General features: G+C 45.0%; 1 protein-coding gene across 1 annotated transcript in view; it reads right to left on the bottom strand.

Moving 5' to 3' along the window:
- Positions 1–295: 295 nt before the first annotated feature.
- shisa9a (shisa family member 9a) overlaps positions 296–16,522 on the bottom strand; it is a gene marked incomplete at both ends in the record, with an annotated part of 41,712 nt that continues 25,485 nt past the window's right edge. Inside the window, 4 exon segments of the mRNA XM_079183130.1 lie at positions 296–793; positions 795–953; positions 1,182–1,393; positions 9,969–10,187. Of these exon segments, the coding sequence (XP_079039256.1) occupies positions 296–793; positions 795–953; positions 1,182–1,393; positions 9,969–10,187 (1,088 nt within the window).

Genomic DNA, 16,522 nt, shown 5'->3' on the forward strand with positions numbered 1-16,522 from the left:
CACAAGTGTACACACGGCCCTGCTCTGTAGGCTCTTTGAAGTTATGGTTACAGATGCCATTCCTTTTGGCAACAAACGTCCGTTTAGTGATTTGATTGGTGAACTCCATTCGTGAAACGAGGACCACTCTGAAACGCTGTCCCACCACATTCACCAGTATACCAACGAGCCACACAAACACACATAGATCTGCACTGTTGACCAACGTGGGGGTTGGTGTCTCCACTCAGAGATTACTTGTGCTGTCACTCCGCATGCATCCTTTCCCCCTCTCTTTCTCCCTGTTTTCCCTCTCTCACACAGTCACCTCTGTCTTGCTGTTGGTCACAAAGTAGGGCTGTGTGGGGAGGAAGTGCTGGCTGTGGCTCTGGCCTCTGGTGCTGTGAAGCTGGTTGGGCTCAAGCACGGTACACTGAGGCCTCCTGTGCCCGTAGGTCTTCCTCCGGCCCACCGTCTCAGTCCCGTCCCAGCCCTTCAGCCCGAGCCCCATCGAATGCCCAGCCGCGATTGTGTTGGAACTGTACGCCATTGGGCGGCCCATTGTAGCTGAGCTGGAGCCAATGGCTGTCTCTGCGGCTCTGGAGATACCCAGGGACGTGCCACCTGGCATGGTCCCTGCCATGTGTGCCAGGGAGGTAGCCCCGAGTCCTGGCGGCTTGCTACTGTGGCTGTGACCATGACTGTGAGTGTGAGAGCTGTGAGAGCTGTGAGAGCTGTGGCCCACATGACCATGGCTGCTTTTGAGTTTCTGGCCATTCAGCTTGAGTCCCCCCCCCCCCTCCTCCGACGACACCGGCCATGTGCCGTTCTGTCGGGAGGGTTGAGACGGAAGAGATGCTGGGCATCTCGGTGACGTAGGTGGCCACTGGCTCTGGAGTCAGTGGACCCAGGGAGGTCATGGGGGTAATGGAGGTCATAGGGGTCATGGAGGTCATAGGGGTCATGGAGGTCATCTGGGCGAGGGAAGTCATGGGTGTCATAGAGGTCATGGGCATCATGGAGGTCATAGGGGTCATGGAAGTCATCTGGGTCATGGAGGTCATCTGGGTGATGGTGGGGTTCATGTGGTTGGAGGCCATGTGGTTGGAGGCCATGTGGTTGGACGCCATGGGGTTGGAGGCCATGTGGTTGGAGGCCATGTGGTTGGAGGCCATGTGGTTGGACGCCATGGGGTTGGAGGCCATGTGGTTGGACGCCATGGGGTTGGAGGCCATGTGGTTGGAGGCCATGTGGTTGGACGCCATGGGGTTGGTAGTCATCGGGGGAGTCATTGATGACATGTTGCCCATGGAGGGTCTGGAGTTGCCCATCGGCTGGAGAGGAAGCCCGCCCTTCGTTGGCAGCTCCACCATCAGCCGACGCTTGTTGTAGACTTCACCGTTGTACTTGGCAGCTGACAGAAGAGAGAGAGAGAGAAACAGAGAAACAGAGGGCTAATGAAAATGTTAACTGGACATAAAAGAGCAACTGAAATCGTCGGCTATCGGAAGTCTAAGTAAATTTGCTTCCTTTTAATTTGCTTGACTGTCATTTGTGAAAAAACTAAATCCCAGGTTGTCTGTTTTGCTCCTGTGGAACAGAAAGAAAATAAAACTGTTGTATAAAGTGACTCATAAAGTAAGACTTTCAGCAGTTTTCAGCTGCATACTAAGACATGCAGAAGTGAGCACATACACAAAGGCAGAGGTTTGGATAGAAAACATCCCATCCCTTTTTACTCCCACAATCTGAAAAGGTCGTATAACAAACCCTATCTACTTTACCTTTGTTAGTCAGCCTACCCTCATCTACTGCAACTGGCCAAGCAGAGTGTCAGGGCTACTGTAAACGCCTGCATAAAGAGGCCCGTCGTGCCACCGGGGGAGTGAAATCAAAAGGAAAGCCCAGAATGTCTCCACCACCTTCCTCCTCTGCCTCTTCCTCCTTATTAAGCCAAGAAAACATCTCATTTCTGTGTGGTGGGAAGGTGTTCACTATGATAAAAAAAAGAGCATGGTGAATGTTTTTCCCCCCTTTTGACACAGCCTATAATAACTAGAAAAGATCTCAAGAAGACCATGTAGACTGCCCTTTCTGGGGAGGAAATGACAGGCAGTGCAATCCCGGAGCCGGAATGCTTTCTGAAAGAAAGTTATTGATCCGTTGTTGTTAACGCAACATTTGACATATTTTACTGCTGACGGACTAGTTACAGACAAAACTTGTACTATAGTCAGTTGGTGATTTGAGGGGGGATGCCATCCCCTAGTAGCAGAGAGAGAGCAGCGGCACACCGGCCCTTCGCAACCCACCGTAGTCCTGTCGTGGATCGAGCCCGGACAGCTGAGGCAGCCGGTTCTGTCGCCACTAGTCCACTCGTTAATCGATAGTGGAGGGCGTTGTACTCTTGGACGGATAAATATGATAAGAAATGCTCAAATGGGTCGCCATATATACTTGGGAGGCCATTAATGTAGACTAAAGTCTACTGCTTATGTTTCTAATCACATTTATCGTTAATTTATGTTTCCTCGAACCAAATATTTTAGTTGGTCTATGTACATATCTTATTGATCCATTCCTCTCGTTGAGTTCGAAAAGGAGTCTTTTAACTGTGAAAAAAGGCAAGGCTATATTAACGGTTGTTTCATACATTTGCGTAATTGAACTTGTGCTCATTGAAAGACAACGTAACGACACGCTAAGTTAACTTTAAAACAGCTCAGTTATTTTTCAGAATGACGTCTTCCTTGCCACAAAAGGGAAATAGATAACAGCAATAACAGAGGTTAGAATCTATGGCCCGACCGTGGCTCTAAAATATCAGCAGCCTAACTGTGCTGTGTATCCATGAATCCAGGGCGCTGTCCATGGTGCTGAAGTAGCAGACGGACTTGTTGTTGAGTGGGTCGGCGGTTCGCTAATTGCTGGTAAAAAACGAACCGTTCCCCCTATTTAGAAATGAATTCGCCAACAGACTACAGTGGTCATTCTCTCCTACAAAAAAGCCAGCTATTGTGACAAATTATTAAATTGAGGGGTAAAGATTACGAGGAAATACAAATATATATACAGGATAAACACACATGCATGCTCATACTAAGTCTGAACCAACAGACATTTATGTGTATCTATCTACCAAGCCTCTCTGCTCTTCTGTGTGTGTGTGTGTGTGTGTGTGTGTGTGTGTGTTTGTGTGTGTGTGTGTGTGTATGTGTGTGTGTGTGTGTTTGCTCATGTCTCTTTAGCCTTGGAGCAGTCAGGTTTAATGCCTCACATTTATTCTTCCCTCTGTCAGTCACTGTCACCGAGCTACAGTCTCTCTTATCACTGCGAAATGTGACTTTCTTCCCCCACCGTCGAATACACGTTCACAGTCGAGTCATTACTCTTTAGCCCATGTTGCCTCCACGTCCTTGAAGATAAAGTTAACACGCTCAGCGAGTTTGCTTTGCCGCTGTAACTATAAATCTACTTTATCGCTCTGCGAACAGGGGGGAGAGAAACGAGTGGGGGGATAGCAGAGGTGTTTGTGGAGTTGGGGAGAGCGGCGTCTCACCCGCCGAGGTTTGCCGCTAGACCGCCCCTGGGGATCAAACCTGCTCAGGCGACAGGTGGATCAATCCGGCGGCAGTCTGCTCGACGGATGCACACATCCAGCGGCGTACGTGAGTGGAAATGGAAAACACAGCTGTTACGCAGCGTGGGCTCCGCATGCCTCTGCATGGGAAAGGCCAGCATCCCGCCAAGACCAACAGGCATCGTGCATCGGAAAATCAAGCACGGATCCTCTGAAGTCCCTAAGTGCCAATAACATAAGGACCTTATTAGTGTTAGACCAGTGTGTCAATCTGCTTTTTATTATCTGCCAATTGGATTGTCTACTGCCGAGGAGATGGAGTGTCTTATAACTTATAACTAAATAAAGGTTATATATAGATTATTTATATGCATTTGTGGGATGTTTTAGTATTTAGTGTAAATGAGTGGATCTCCCTGTCGTCGTGCTGTCACCCTACCAAAAACATTAGTCTGGGACTTTGATGTCTTATGATGAAGTAAATGCTTTCTGTACTGTCTTTGGCAGGAAAATAGTCTTATATAAAGATAGTCAATGTTGTCACAGGATGTGAGATGTAATCTGAACGGGAGATGAGCTGCTATCATCCCCGCTGTGGAAATATAGAAATGTCAAGCCAAGTAGGTGAGCTGTGGGCAACTGGAGCACATTAAATTGGGGCTGTTATAGACACGGGTGCAAACTGCCTGTGCTTTGTTATACAATTCAGGAGAATGTGACATCTTACGGTCATTACCATTTTAGCCACTGGCGACGAGGCTCCAACAATGACAGTGTCTCTGTCTCTGATCAGTCTGTCATGGTGTTACCTGAAATATCTCATCAATCATTGGATGGTTTGCCATGGAATTTTGAACAGACATTAATGTTGCCCAACGGATTGATCCTCTTTCTTTTTTCCTAGTCACCAGTTTGCCATCATTTGACTTTGTTGTATTAGCCTGAGCTGTATTTAATGCGTGTTTAGTGGCAATTAGCAAAAGTCCTTGCAACGCATGAAACATACCAAGCTAAGATGGTGAACATGAAAAATATTAGACCTGCCAACCATCAGCATGCTGTCATTGTGAGCCTGTTGCCATGCTGGCATGAGCGTTAACTAAGCTCAAAGCGCTGTTGCTATGCTATCCCTTCTCCTTGTTGCACCAAATCAAAAAAGGCAGAAACTTTCTCCCACCGTGTTTCATTTCTGAAACTCATTTGCATGTAAAGAGATTAAAGGAGATGAAATGATAGCTGAGATGTGATGACATGTCTTGATAATTTACATCTTTTTCTGTTTGAGACTTGCATATAAAACAGTGCAATAAATACTACAGTGGCAGGTGGGGTTAAGTCCATAAAAGAACGCTTGCTGCTCGTTGTGTGATAGTTTCATTCTCTTCAGTGCTTAAACATTTACCCAGCAGCCAGCGGTGGACTGGCTGTACTGGGTAGACTTAGCCTGTGCATTAGACGTGGGCCGTCATTGGTGGTTTGTACTTTTAAATGACTGCGTCCTCCTCTGGGCTGAGTTACATGCTCTGCATCCAGGGACCCTTATTAGTTGCTTTTTGCCTCGGCTGCAGTTCGATAAAGTGACCTTATATAGATGCACTGGGGGACAGTGGAGATGGCTATTGATTGACAGAAGTGTAGCTTATCTGCTGGACGGTGGACCATTGGGAAAGTGGCAGAGGCAATTAAAGAAAAGTGGGGAGAAAGAGAAAAAAAAAGTGGTTGGAGGGAGGTTGGGGAATGGTGTTGATGTTAGATTTAGACTTGGTTCCATTTCACATTGGGTCAAACAGGCGGCGAGAGCAACAGACTGTGAGGCGAAGGAGAAGAAAAGCAAAGCAAAGTCCATTTATGTTGCTCAAGATTAGCGGCGCTCACACAAAGGTGACTTCTGAAAGAGCCAGCGCTGGCATTTTGGTTTTGTTTGCTGTCGTTTAGTCTCTCCCTCTCTCTCTCTCTCTCTCTCTCTCTCTCTCTCTCTCTCTCTCTCCCTCTCTCTCTCTCTCTCTCTCGCTCTCTCTCTCCCTCTCTCTCTCTCTCTCTCTCGCTCTCTCTCGCTCTCTCTCTCTCTCTCTCTGACTGGCAGCATGCCTCGTGGAATCCCAGGCTCCTTTGCTGCATATCTCTGGACAGGTTTCCAATCATTTCACAGAAGCGTTTTTGAATACCACTTGTGGAATGGAAAACTGTCAGTCAAGTCTGAGCCCGAAGTGGGGAGGGATGCCTCCCCTCAATTACAGAAATGGAATCAGATATGAGCTGCTATAAGCACCCCAGTGATTCTTTAAGGAGCGATATGGAGACCTATGGATTGAGAGGGGGGAGGGGGGAGGGGGGAGAATAGATTCTGTGTGGGAAAGGGGGAGACAAAAGAAGCAAAAAAACTAAAAAGGTGAGGGAAAATGCAGAGTAGAGGGCGGGAGGCGGATGATACAGGTGCCGCTTTGAAAGAAGGAAGAAGAGAAGATGGGAAATGGAGAGAGGTGGGAGGGAGGGAGGGAGGGAGCAGAAAAAAAATAGGAGACAGGAAATGAAGGGGACAAGGAGGGAGAGTGGTGGAGATGGAAGATGAGGGAGAGAGAGAAAAACAAGCCAAGACATTAAAGGTTAGAAGAGCAAGCGGGAGGAAAATGGTCCAGGAGAAGCGGTGACGGGAAGATGAGGGCCATTTTAGAAATAAAAAAGCAGAGAGAGAAGAAGAAGTGGGTCGGAAAAGGAGTCGCAGAGGAGGACGGGAAGAGAATTGTCAGACGCAGTGAAAGATGGGACTATAATTTCTACACTGGTGGGCCTTGTGTAATCCCACATGGACACATTTGCACATTGTATCCCATTACCTTGTAATACTGTACACCTTATAGGACTTCCAACCCTTTTCAGAACCTACCTAAAAAAACCTAAAAAATCTCAGAGTAGTAATCAATCACAGTGAACGTTCAGTCTCGTCAAAGAGTAATTGTTTCTGTGTTCATGTTGAACAATTAAACACTTGTGTTTGATGTTTTGAACAGCTGTCATAAAAAGTCCCCCCCCCAAGTAAAGAATTGTCACTGACGGTGGTAATATTTGGAATAAAGTTCACGATTTGATTCTGAATCAGTTCTTGATTCAAAGCGGATTCTTAATTTTCCCAGAAGAAATAGAAACGAGGGGTACTAGGTCCAGGCTCTCCCCTCAGAACACTGTGTGCCAAACCATTCGCATGAGAAATAGCTGGCAGTTAACTTAAGTTAAATGGTCTTGACGAAGGTCACTGCCAGACAGGCAGAAGCAGAGTAAAGTGTGCGGGAGTACGCAGCTTCATTATTTGACGAGGCTTACGGCATTCATTTGGAAGAATGTCACCGTCCTCTGCCTGTATGAAAATGTCGCTTATAGCTAAATTTCTCTTTGTAAAAGAGACGTTGGTTTATGTGTTCTGGAGTAAAGAAGTGAAGGAAAACAGTGAGTCTTTACAAAGAAACGGACTGTGGGACGACTTGTTCTAACGTTAATCTATGGCTGAAATATTCACAAAATACTTTACACCTTTATCTTGCAAAGCTAATTACTAAGCTTTACTAAATGGACCCAAATCACAGACCGCATATAAGAAGCGGACATCAGCTGGAAGGTAAACCTCTACTGTGCATAATGCTGTACAGTATGTTCCAGAGTTCACGTTCATCTTCTCTGTGCTCAGCTTAAATCTGAGTTGAAGACGTGGGCGTGGCCTGCAGCCAATCGTGTAACTTACATTAGTGTGATGTGGAAACTTGAAGCCTCCAGCAAATATGCACTGCGGATGGCATTTTGGGTGTCCATTAGGTTAAACTTTTTGTATATTTACATATTCATACATTCTGGATTTTGGAATAAGGGAGAAGTAGTAGATACAATGTTTCTAACCGGGTCATTTAGTTGTTTTTTTTATATATATACAAGTATATATGGCTTGAAATGCATGAAAGAATGAAACAGAAACTAAAATTGGACTTTACATAACTGGCCCGTTTGTTTAACGTTTGTCTCTTCAGGTTTGATTCCCAGAAACTATATGTTTCAAAAGACCTTTGAGCAACAAAATATAGTGAAACTGATGCTTTGAATACTGTTACTGTATCGAGTACATTCTCAATTTGTAATGTTTAACCGATTCCAGTATTTTTTGCTGGAATTGGCCTTTTACCTTCTTTTCCATCCGCCATGGCTCATCTATGCCCCCCTACATTTAGAGATTTCCCAAAATGCCATCCTCAATCCCCAAAGCGTGTGCTGCATGCATCTGTTGCTTTTATGTGTGGTTGACATGAAAGGAAAGCTGTAGCCAAACATCAGAGAGGAAGGTTTTTCCGGTTGGGAAACAGCAGGGTTGCGTCCCTTCCTCAAATTGTGGCTGCACTGTGTTCTGGTCTATTGAAGCTCCTGTCACTGGGTAAATTGGCATCTCTCCTATGATGGATTCATTCTCTCCTGGTTGAATATTGGTGCAAGAATATTGAGTTGAGAAAGAATCCCTTTGTTCTGTGATCCTTGGGGACCGACACCAAGACACCTTCTGTTGGCATTTCAGATAAATGAACAATTTTCTGCAATCAAACACAGCTGTAGCTGAAAATATCTATTGTGTCATGTCTATATTTGGCCTGTTATCTGGCAATGAACAGAAATACACCAACAAACAATATGACAACAAGATGCCAGGGCCAAAGACTGAGGGTGACAGTGTTAATCAGCATTTTTCATTGATGTTCGTGCAGAGTGGCTTTCCTTTTAGCTCAAACATGAAGTTGTCCACTTATCACTTACTGTTTGTCTGTTCCTCTGTTTTCAGTCATGCTGGCAGCTATTCATAGTGCCTTGCAAAGGTATTCACCCGCCTTGGTTTTTTCCTTTTTTCTTTTTACATTACAGTCTGGAGTTAAAATGGATTTTTATTTGGATTTTACGAAATAAAAAAATAAAAACCTGTTTAAAAAAAGAATAAATTATCTTTAGAAGACTCATAATTATATAATTAAAGTCCACTGGTGTGCAATCTATCACATGATCTAACGCAGCATCATTCAAATCCATTATTACCAAATGGAAATAATACGGCACCACAAGAAACCTGAAAACAAGAAAACACGTTTGGAGTTAGCAAAAAGCCATATGGAAGACTCCAATCGTGTTGGAATAATTTGTTTTCTTCAAGCAATGGCTTTTTTTTGTGGCCACTCTCCCATAAAGCCCACCTCTCCTATGGACAGATGTCCCGATCTCGGCTGTGGTCTCTTTGTTGCCTCTCTGATTGATGTCCTCCTTGCCTGGTCCTCTTTTGGTTTGTTGTGGTGCCATATACTTGACATAAATTCATGGATTTAATGGTGCTCCGTCAGACCAGGTGACACTTAGATTGCACGCAGCTGGACTTTATTGAACTAATTATGTGGCTTCTTTAACAAGGCCCCGTAAACTGCTTCTATCCACAACAACGTCTCGCTTCCAGGGCACAAAGCAGACCATAAACAATCAGGATGATCTATTAATGTAACATGTCTGGCGGGATGAGTCACGGCCCTCTGCGTGCGGTGTGGCGTAGGGAATATCATTTGGATTTACAACACAGAGAAAGTTCACACCTACATTTGTCATCTGAATCACATATTTTACTGTCTGCTGCTAGGCGTGCAGATAAAGGCTTCTCCAAGACGAGCCGGTTGCTTTCTAATAACTGCAGAACAAATAGCACATTGCAGCTGTTTGTACGCACATCGAGATGTGTTTGTGGAGGACATCTGGCCCGAGTGGGCTGATTTGGAGAGAGGGCCGGGGGGGGGAACCTGTCTCGCACAAAATAAGATGACGGACACACACTGAAATATTCACGAGTCAATTTTAAATGAATTTGGGTTATTAAATAGTGATGCCACTGCCGATAGCATACGGGCATGGTGAGGCAAATTTGAATCAGCTGCACTGGCATGCTTTAGGCTGTCAAACAGCTTGATGAGCGCCCTGTTTCTGTTTTTTTACAGCGTGTCCGGTTTGGTCGTGCAATGAATAACACCTGCTGGATCGGCCCACGGCACTGCTAGCGTTCAGAGACCTCTGGAACATATCACACTTTGTGTTGGGATCACAAAACGTTCATAAAAAAAAACAAAACAAGCAATTAATAAAAGCCTTGAGATTCGCTGCCAACTCAAGATGCATCAGATGGTGACAAGAATGAGGGAAGCCCCGAGATTCACTGCGACGACGATGCACCCTCTCCAAACCCTGCTGTAGCCGGAGCCAGCTGCAACGACTGATAAAACCAGCCCGTTTGTTTTTGTTTTTTTTAAACCAATAGCGCGACATCAAGTACGCTGCCCATTTTAGACGGCAACCGTTCCTCGGTTCGTCTTAAAATTGAAAGTAATAATAAGAGAACTTGACAGACACTCACCCACAGCCTTCAGGGAGGCGTACTTGTTGATATCCTTGTTTTGCTGCAGCTGCTGCTGCTGCTGCTGCTGATGCTGCTGCTGCTGCTGGTGGTGCTGTTGTTGTTGCTGTTGCTGCTGCTGCTGTTCGTAGACGTGAGCCAGCTGGCCGAAGGCAGGGTAAGGGTGCTGCTGGCCCATGTTGGCGCCCGGTCCCAGGTTGTTGTTGATCTGGCCACCCTCTGTTGGGCAAGGTCACAAGACGGGGACAAGGTTAGTATCTAGTTCAGACCGGGTGTGTGTGGGAGAGTTGACAGTTTAAAGCATCCCCTCACAAAGCACCCCTCTTTTGTTGTATGCTGTATGATGTGCTTCTTTAGAAATGATGTCCATGCTTGACATCCATTCATGCCGGTGATGGACTCTTGCCATCATCCTTCAGCTGCGGCCTATCACATGACGTTGGTACTTTGACCATGCGTGCCAATGCTCGTATCTTAGCTGGAATACTCATGTATCAGAATACAGATTCAAGTGTATTGCTGAGCCGTTATTTCTTTATGTACATTTGACATGAGCCTCGATATGGAAGTTGGACTTCAGCAAAGAGCTTTAGTTCTCTTTATATAAAGTGCTTCATAGACACATCCTAAATCCCTAAATCCTGGTGTCAGTATGCCCAGCGTTTCTCACCACAAAGGAAGTTTGACTTTTAAAACAGAACCACATCAATATTATAGTCATTTTGTGATTCGATTTTTTCCCATTTGGAACATTTGGAAAACATTTTTTTAGTAGAGTAGACAATTCTCAAAATGACGGAATCATTTGATTGTTTTTTCAGCACATGTCGGACCATATTTATAGCGCTGGCCTTTGGGTCATTCTGCTGCAGAGGGCTGAACAAATCTGTCACACGCAGCCGTTTCAACAGGATCATTGTTCTTGGACTAGGTTGCACCGTTTGGGAGATCTTCTGCGCTCACTGTTCCACATGTTAATAAATGCTCTGCATTCGGCCCTGCTGCTGGTCATGGGGATGAAATGATTGTGATTAGCAGGCAATCAGTCCTCCATGCCCCAGGACATTTTAAAAGTAGCCCTCTCAGCCGTGGCCGTATTTGATTCGCGAATGGATCGGCCATCCTCAAGAACTGAACGTGAACCCAAAGCTGCACCTCCTCTGGGAGACTCAGAAATCAGACGGCATGGTATGTAGGCTACATATGGTGATGAAGGGCGGCGGCGGCGGCAGTTCGACAGAGTTGCACGAGAGCGGTGGGGAGGTGTAGCAGAGCTGCACGTGCCCGACTTTAAAGCACAGCCGGATGTTAAAATATCTGTGGGTATTCAGAGGACACTCTCCGGCATTGTTCTCTCGCCGCGCCGAGTCTGACGGATAATTGCAAATTCCTGTTCCTGAAGACGGAGGTACCCGTTTGCTAAGTGAATACATTCTGTTAAAAGCCCCGAATACCGCCACTTGATAATTTGAGAAGTGAGAACAAGTTAAGGAGACGGAGAGCGGGAGGAAGGAGCGAGAGGGAGAAAGGTGAAATAGGAGGAAAGGGGAGAGAGGGATGAGGATGCATAAAGAATTAAGGGAGGGGGGGGGGGGGGGGAGAAAAACGTTCAAATGTCTGTCAGAGAGACAAAGGCGGTGTGTGTAGCTCAGAGGGAGCCGGACAAAATCATTCAGGCAGAAAGCACAAGAATGAGATGGACAATCTCAACACACAGTCCTTTAAGTAGAAATTCTCCCTCTCAGCCCTCTTATAGCTGCTCATACAGATGGCCTTTTGTTGCTCCACAGCAAACAGAAAAAGGGGAAGTCATGTGGCTAAAAATATTGATTTCCCTCCATTTTCTCTCCGTCAGCGGTGAGCGAGGTGCGCTCAAAGGCCTTAAACCTGCACAGTCCAACTGTCAGGCCAAGCAAGTTGTGTTGTTCCTAATTAATCACTTAGCCCTGGCACTGACTCAAACCACACATACACACACGTATGCTGAGTGACGGGTTAGAGAGAGAGAGAGAGAGAGAGAGAGAGAGACAATTAAGAAGAGCATCAGAGTGCGAGACAGCGTGAGGTCGTGTAGAAGAAAGAATAAGAGACAAGATTCCCCAGTGTGATGAAACGTCCCATGGTGCTTGGTGAAAAGAAAAGGACACGGGTGACGTGATTTCATTTGGCTTTCGGAAGGCTTTGTGAATGTAAGTAAATGGAAGCAGCTGAAGGCATTGATTTACGATGATGCTGAAGCCCTTCTCTTTCATGCATCTAATAGAATCTCTCAAAAACAAAACAACAGTCACTCCAGGCGCGCTGAAAGCCCTCTGGCATGGAACGATGTCACCATTTTTCTCCCTTTCCTTATGGATTTTGCCGAGCTGCAATTGACCCTCTCCAGCACGGCCACTGTCCAATCCTCCAATTAGCAACTGTAACTATAGGCCCAGCAGGCCTGTCGAGCTTTCAGCGGTTTGTATGGATCCAGCAGCAGATATCCTCAAAGTTAAGAGGAGATATATTTTCTACCTTCCCAAAGCCCAAAATGCAACAGGAGGGAGGTCGTGTGTGGATTTAACAGCGAGGAAGACCTCACTAAATCCATCGCAGATCAATAAAAAACGACTTTAGCTTAAAATGTTAGCAAACGAAGATGGTTGAATATGTTATATAATATATTCAACTTTTGTATAGCCCAAAATCACAAATTACAAATTAGCCTCAGAGGGCTTTACAATCTGTGCACATGCAACATCCTCTTGTCCCGGAACCCTCACATTGGAACAGGAAAAACTCCCCCAAAAAAACCTTTTAATGGGGAGAAAAGAGGGAGAGACCTGTGGGAGAGCAACAGAGGAGGGATCCCTCTCCCAGGATGGACAGAAGTGCAATAGATGTCACGTGTACAGAATGAACAGCATTTAATTCAGGATTTCCGGCGAATAGATGAAGCCCGCGATGTGCGAGCAGTATCCTGGCGTGCTTTAAACAAATGGAAAAGACGGAAAATGTAGCTTTGTATCAGATAATGAAAGCCATGAACTGGCTCGCAGTGAATACATGAACAGTCATGGAAATGGCAAAAGAGACTTCATTACACTTACACTGTTTACTAAATTGTATGCAAATATGTTGATAGTAAGTAGAATTCTGTAGTAGAATAATAATATTATATTGGGATTTAGGATTAATACTTGGGCTGTCCTTGACTAACAAAATTCTTAGTCAACTAACAGCCATACAATACTGTCCAAAAATCTATTTATTTGACCAAAAGATCAGTAAAAGTGCGAATCATGCGAAAGCACCGCTTTAAATCTGGTGTTTACCAGAGATGTTCATAAGGTTCATGGAAATAAGTCACTCAACATAAAAAAATGACTCGACTAAATAAATATTTGACAGACCAAAAGGACAAATTAGTCGATTCATCGTTGAAGACGGGGAACCCTGATTGAAACCACTTGCAAGTATGTCGGTGGAGCCAGACACAGGTTAGCTTAGCTTAGCGCAAAGACTGGAAACAAGGGGATACAACTAGCCTTTCCAGTCTTTGTCTTTCTCTCCCAAAATTAAACAAAACAAAACACATCTCCCAAAATATTTAACTATACTACTTTAAATGCAAGCAGGAACTGTAGCAACGTAAACCGCATTCAAAGACAAAAGCGGAAGATTTCCACTCTTAATTCTGCTCCCGTGATCATTTTTAATCATCTTCTGCTCCAACGTCTCCATGATGGGGTGAAGTATTGAAATAACAAATCATTTAAATGATTGAATTAGCATAAAACAAGCGTTCCATTCCTTTATCCAGCACCTGTAAAAAAGCTGCGGTTGCGTAATCCATTTTTGAATAGTAAACCAAGTTTGAAAGAACCAAGTTCATAAGCAGTTCAACACCTTCATACAGGAAATTGCAACATGAAGTGCTGTTAGGGTAAATAGACAAAAGATTTATTGGACATATTTCCCGCATGTCTATCGCATTATACCACAATATTTTGAGCTATGCAGTCTATAAAAGTCGCTGCAAATCTTTTCCAAAGAAGTCTTTTCAACCCATGTATCTCTATTGCTCTATTGAATCACTCGTCCCACACTTTTCTCCGCTATTTACTCTAAAACACCTCCGCTCCAGAGTGACAAACAATCCACAACCTTATCCCCTCCAGTTCTCTTTGCTCACAGAGTGCTATAATTATTTCAGGTTAATAGAAACACCGTGTTCGCTTTAAAGATGACAAGGCTGACAAAGATGATGCAAATTTGAGCCAAAATACGTATAATTGCCGACCTCGCTCTCGGGCAATCTTGAGAGATAAACAAACAAAGAAACTATTCTGCTAATTCTCTTCCAGGATCTGTCTTCCTCTCCTCGCTGCGTTTTGATCTTGGTTAAAAGGATCACACACACACACACACACACACACACACACACACACACAGAGCGAAAACAAACACAGGACCCGTGATGACATCGCACCACGAAACCCATTCAGCAGGATGACTGACAGCTGTCACCAGGACTCCCATCAGGAGGATGAAAGGGAAGCAGTGGGAGTCTGCTGGTGTGGTCACAGCGCGTCACTGAGCTGCAGCGAAACACACTGATTCTCAGCGCGGTCTCTCCAGTGACTGCCCGACTTTATTCGCTGCCACCGGAATATTTCCCCAAGATTAGGGCTGCAGCAAACTACAAAGAAAGGGACGTAAATTGGATACACTTGGGAATGACTTTGACAAGCAGTGGCAATTACAAGCCCATTGTGTTTTTTTAGGTATTGGGTCAAACTAAATGGAAGCTTAAGACAAAACTTTGATCCCCAATCAAACGTTTCTCAGTTCAGCCACGCAGAATGCCTTCCTCACATACCGGCTCTTGCTACGTTTTTTTCTGAGCATTTTAACAAAGCTCTTGAAGTATAACGGGCACACCCCAAACATGGCCAGGCAGCAGAATAACAGGAAATGTGTAGCAGTCAAAATGCCCAAGTGAGAACTCGTATAAAAAGCCAATGTATTAAGTCAAGAAAGAAAGAAATCTGAGAATGCGGAATCTGAAGAGAACAGTTATGAATCCATCAATAGATAAACATACTTCACATGACGGACTGTCACGATCACGTAACCTGCAGGTCTTGCTGGAGGTGCAACAGGTTCAAACTGGCTGATCCGAAATATTGAATTTCTTCATTCACTGGTCCCATTTGTTTAAAGGCTTTTCAAATGAAAGATTCAAAAGACCTTTCAAATTCCTAATTAAATTTAGGACAAACTGCTCTCCCTCAGTGCCTTTTAATTAACATTAAACGTGCCCATTCATTTCAATGAGGCTGTATTGTCGCAAAAACGTGCACGCACAAATACATTGGTGGAACATTTTAGCGGGTACCATGTAGTGTAATATGTATGAGGTAAAGTAAACATTGTATATTAAGTTAAATTTAGACTTTGGGGAAGCAATACCAGTTGTATTGCCACGTGTAGCCAAGTTCTCCATTGCAAACGACGGCTGTTTCATGCCTTACTCGCGTGTCTGCTGTGAAAGGTTTAGGTTATCGCACAAAATTGAAAAAGCAATATTTGCCACTAGCCGAGGGGTTTCACTTTCAATGAATGCCATTTCAGTTTTGAGAAAAATAAGCAGTAACGCCCTTTAAAGAACAGTTTTTATCATACCTTCCTAAGTAGGAAACCCGCTGCCTTAGAATTGATCCCATCTGTTCCAGATACCAGGTTTCTATAGGGAGGTGTTTTTCCATCTCACAGCTGCATGAATGGCTGCTAGAAGACTTCCAAAGGTCAGTTCCTAGGATTTACCTGAGACCTCTGTGAGCTTGACAAGATGGACGTCTGGCTTTGCAAGATTACGCCTCAGTGTTATAGATTTATCATTTGTCCATGTCTTGGTAAGCCGTGCTCACAACACTGGCAACTTGTGAAAGTACATTGTAAAAGCGGCTGTAAATTGGCTGAATCATTGCTACGTTATATCACTGCTGGGAGGAAACCTGGAATTTATTTATATGAAGTCGTTGCAGGGTAGCGCTCAGGGAATTGAGGGTAAAAGCAGTGGATTTAATCATGCGTTCGGTTTTAAATATGTGCCACCGTTTGAACCTTTTTTTTCTTTTTTTTCCTCTCTTCACATTAAAGAAAGAGACATTTGCATGAATTCGCCCTGCAGGGCGAAGGCGCGGAAACGTCAGGATTACTGTAAGTGTGACCGCACTGATGAGACAGCGTGTGGATGATGAGCTTATGACCGCCAGGTAGCAGACAGCTGCAGTCGGCAACGCACGACGTGAGTGTGCGCCACGTGGCCACTGCGGCGGGCGAGTCACACGCGATTTCAAAGCCGCGCCGTCTTCCTCGTGGGAAGCCAGACATCCGGCGTGGAGCGGCGAGGCAATCCTCCCGAGGCGCACATGTGGTATCTCATGCGTTTCTCATGTCCCAGACAAGAATGTATTCTGTTCCGCTACACACACACACACACCGAAGGGGTGGAAATAGGGTCGACAACACATTCATCTGTGTCCCTTGATGTGTGCTGTGTAGTTGTG

This window comes from Pholis gunnellus, assembly GCF_910591455.1.
Source record: "Pholis gunnellus genome assembly, chromosome: 21".
Lineage (NCBI taxonomy): Eukaryota > Metazoa > Chordata > Actinopteri > Perciformes > Pholidae > Pholis > Pholis gunnellus.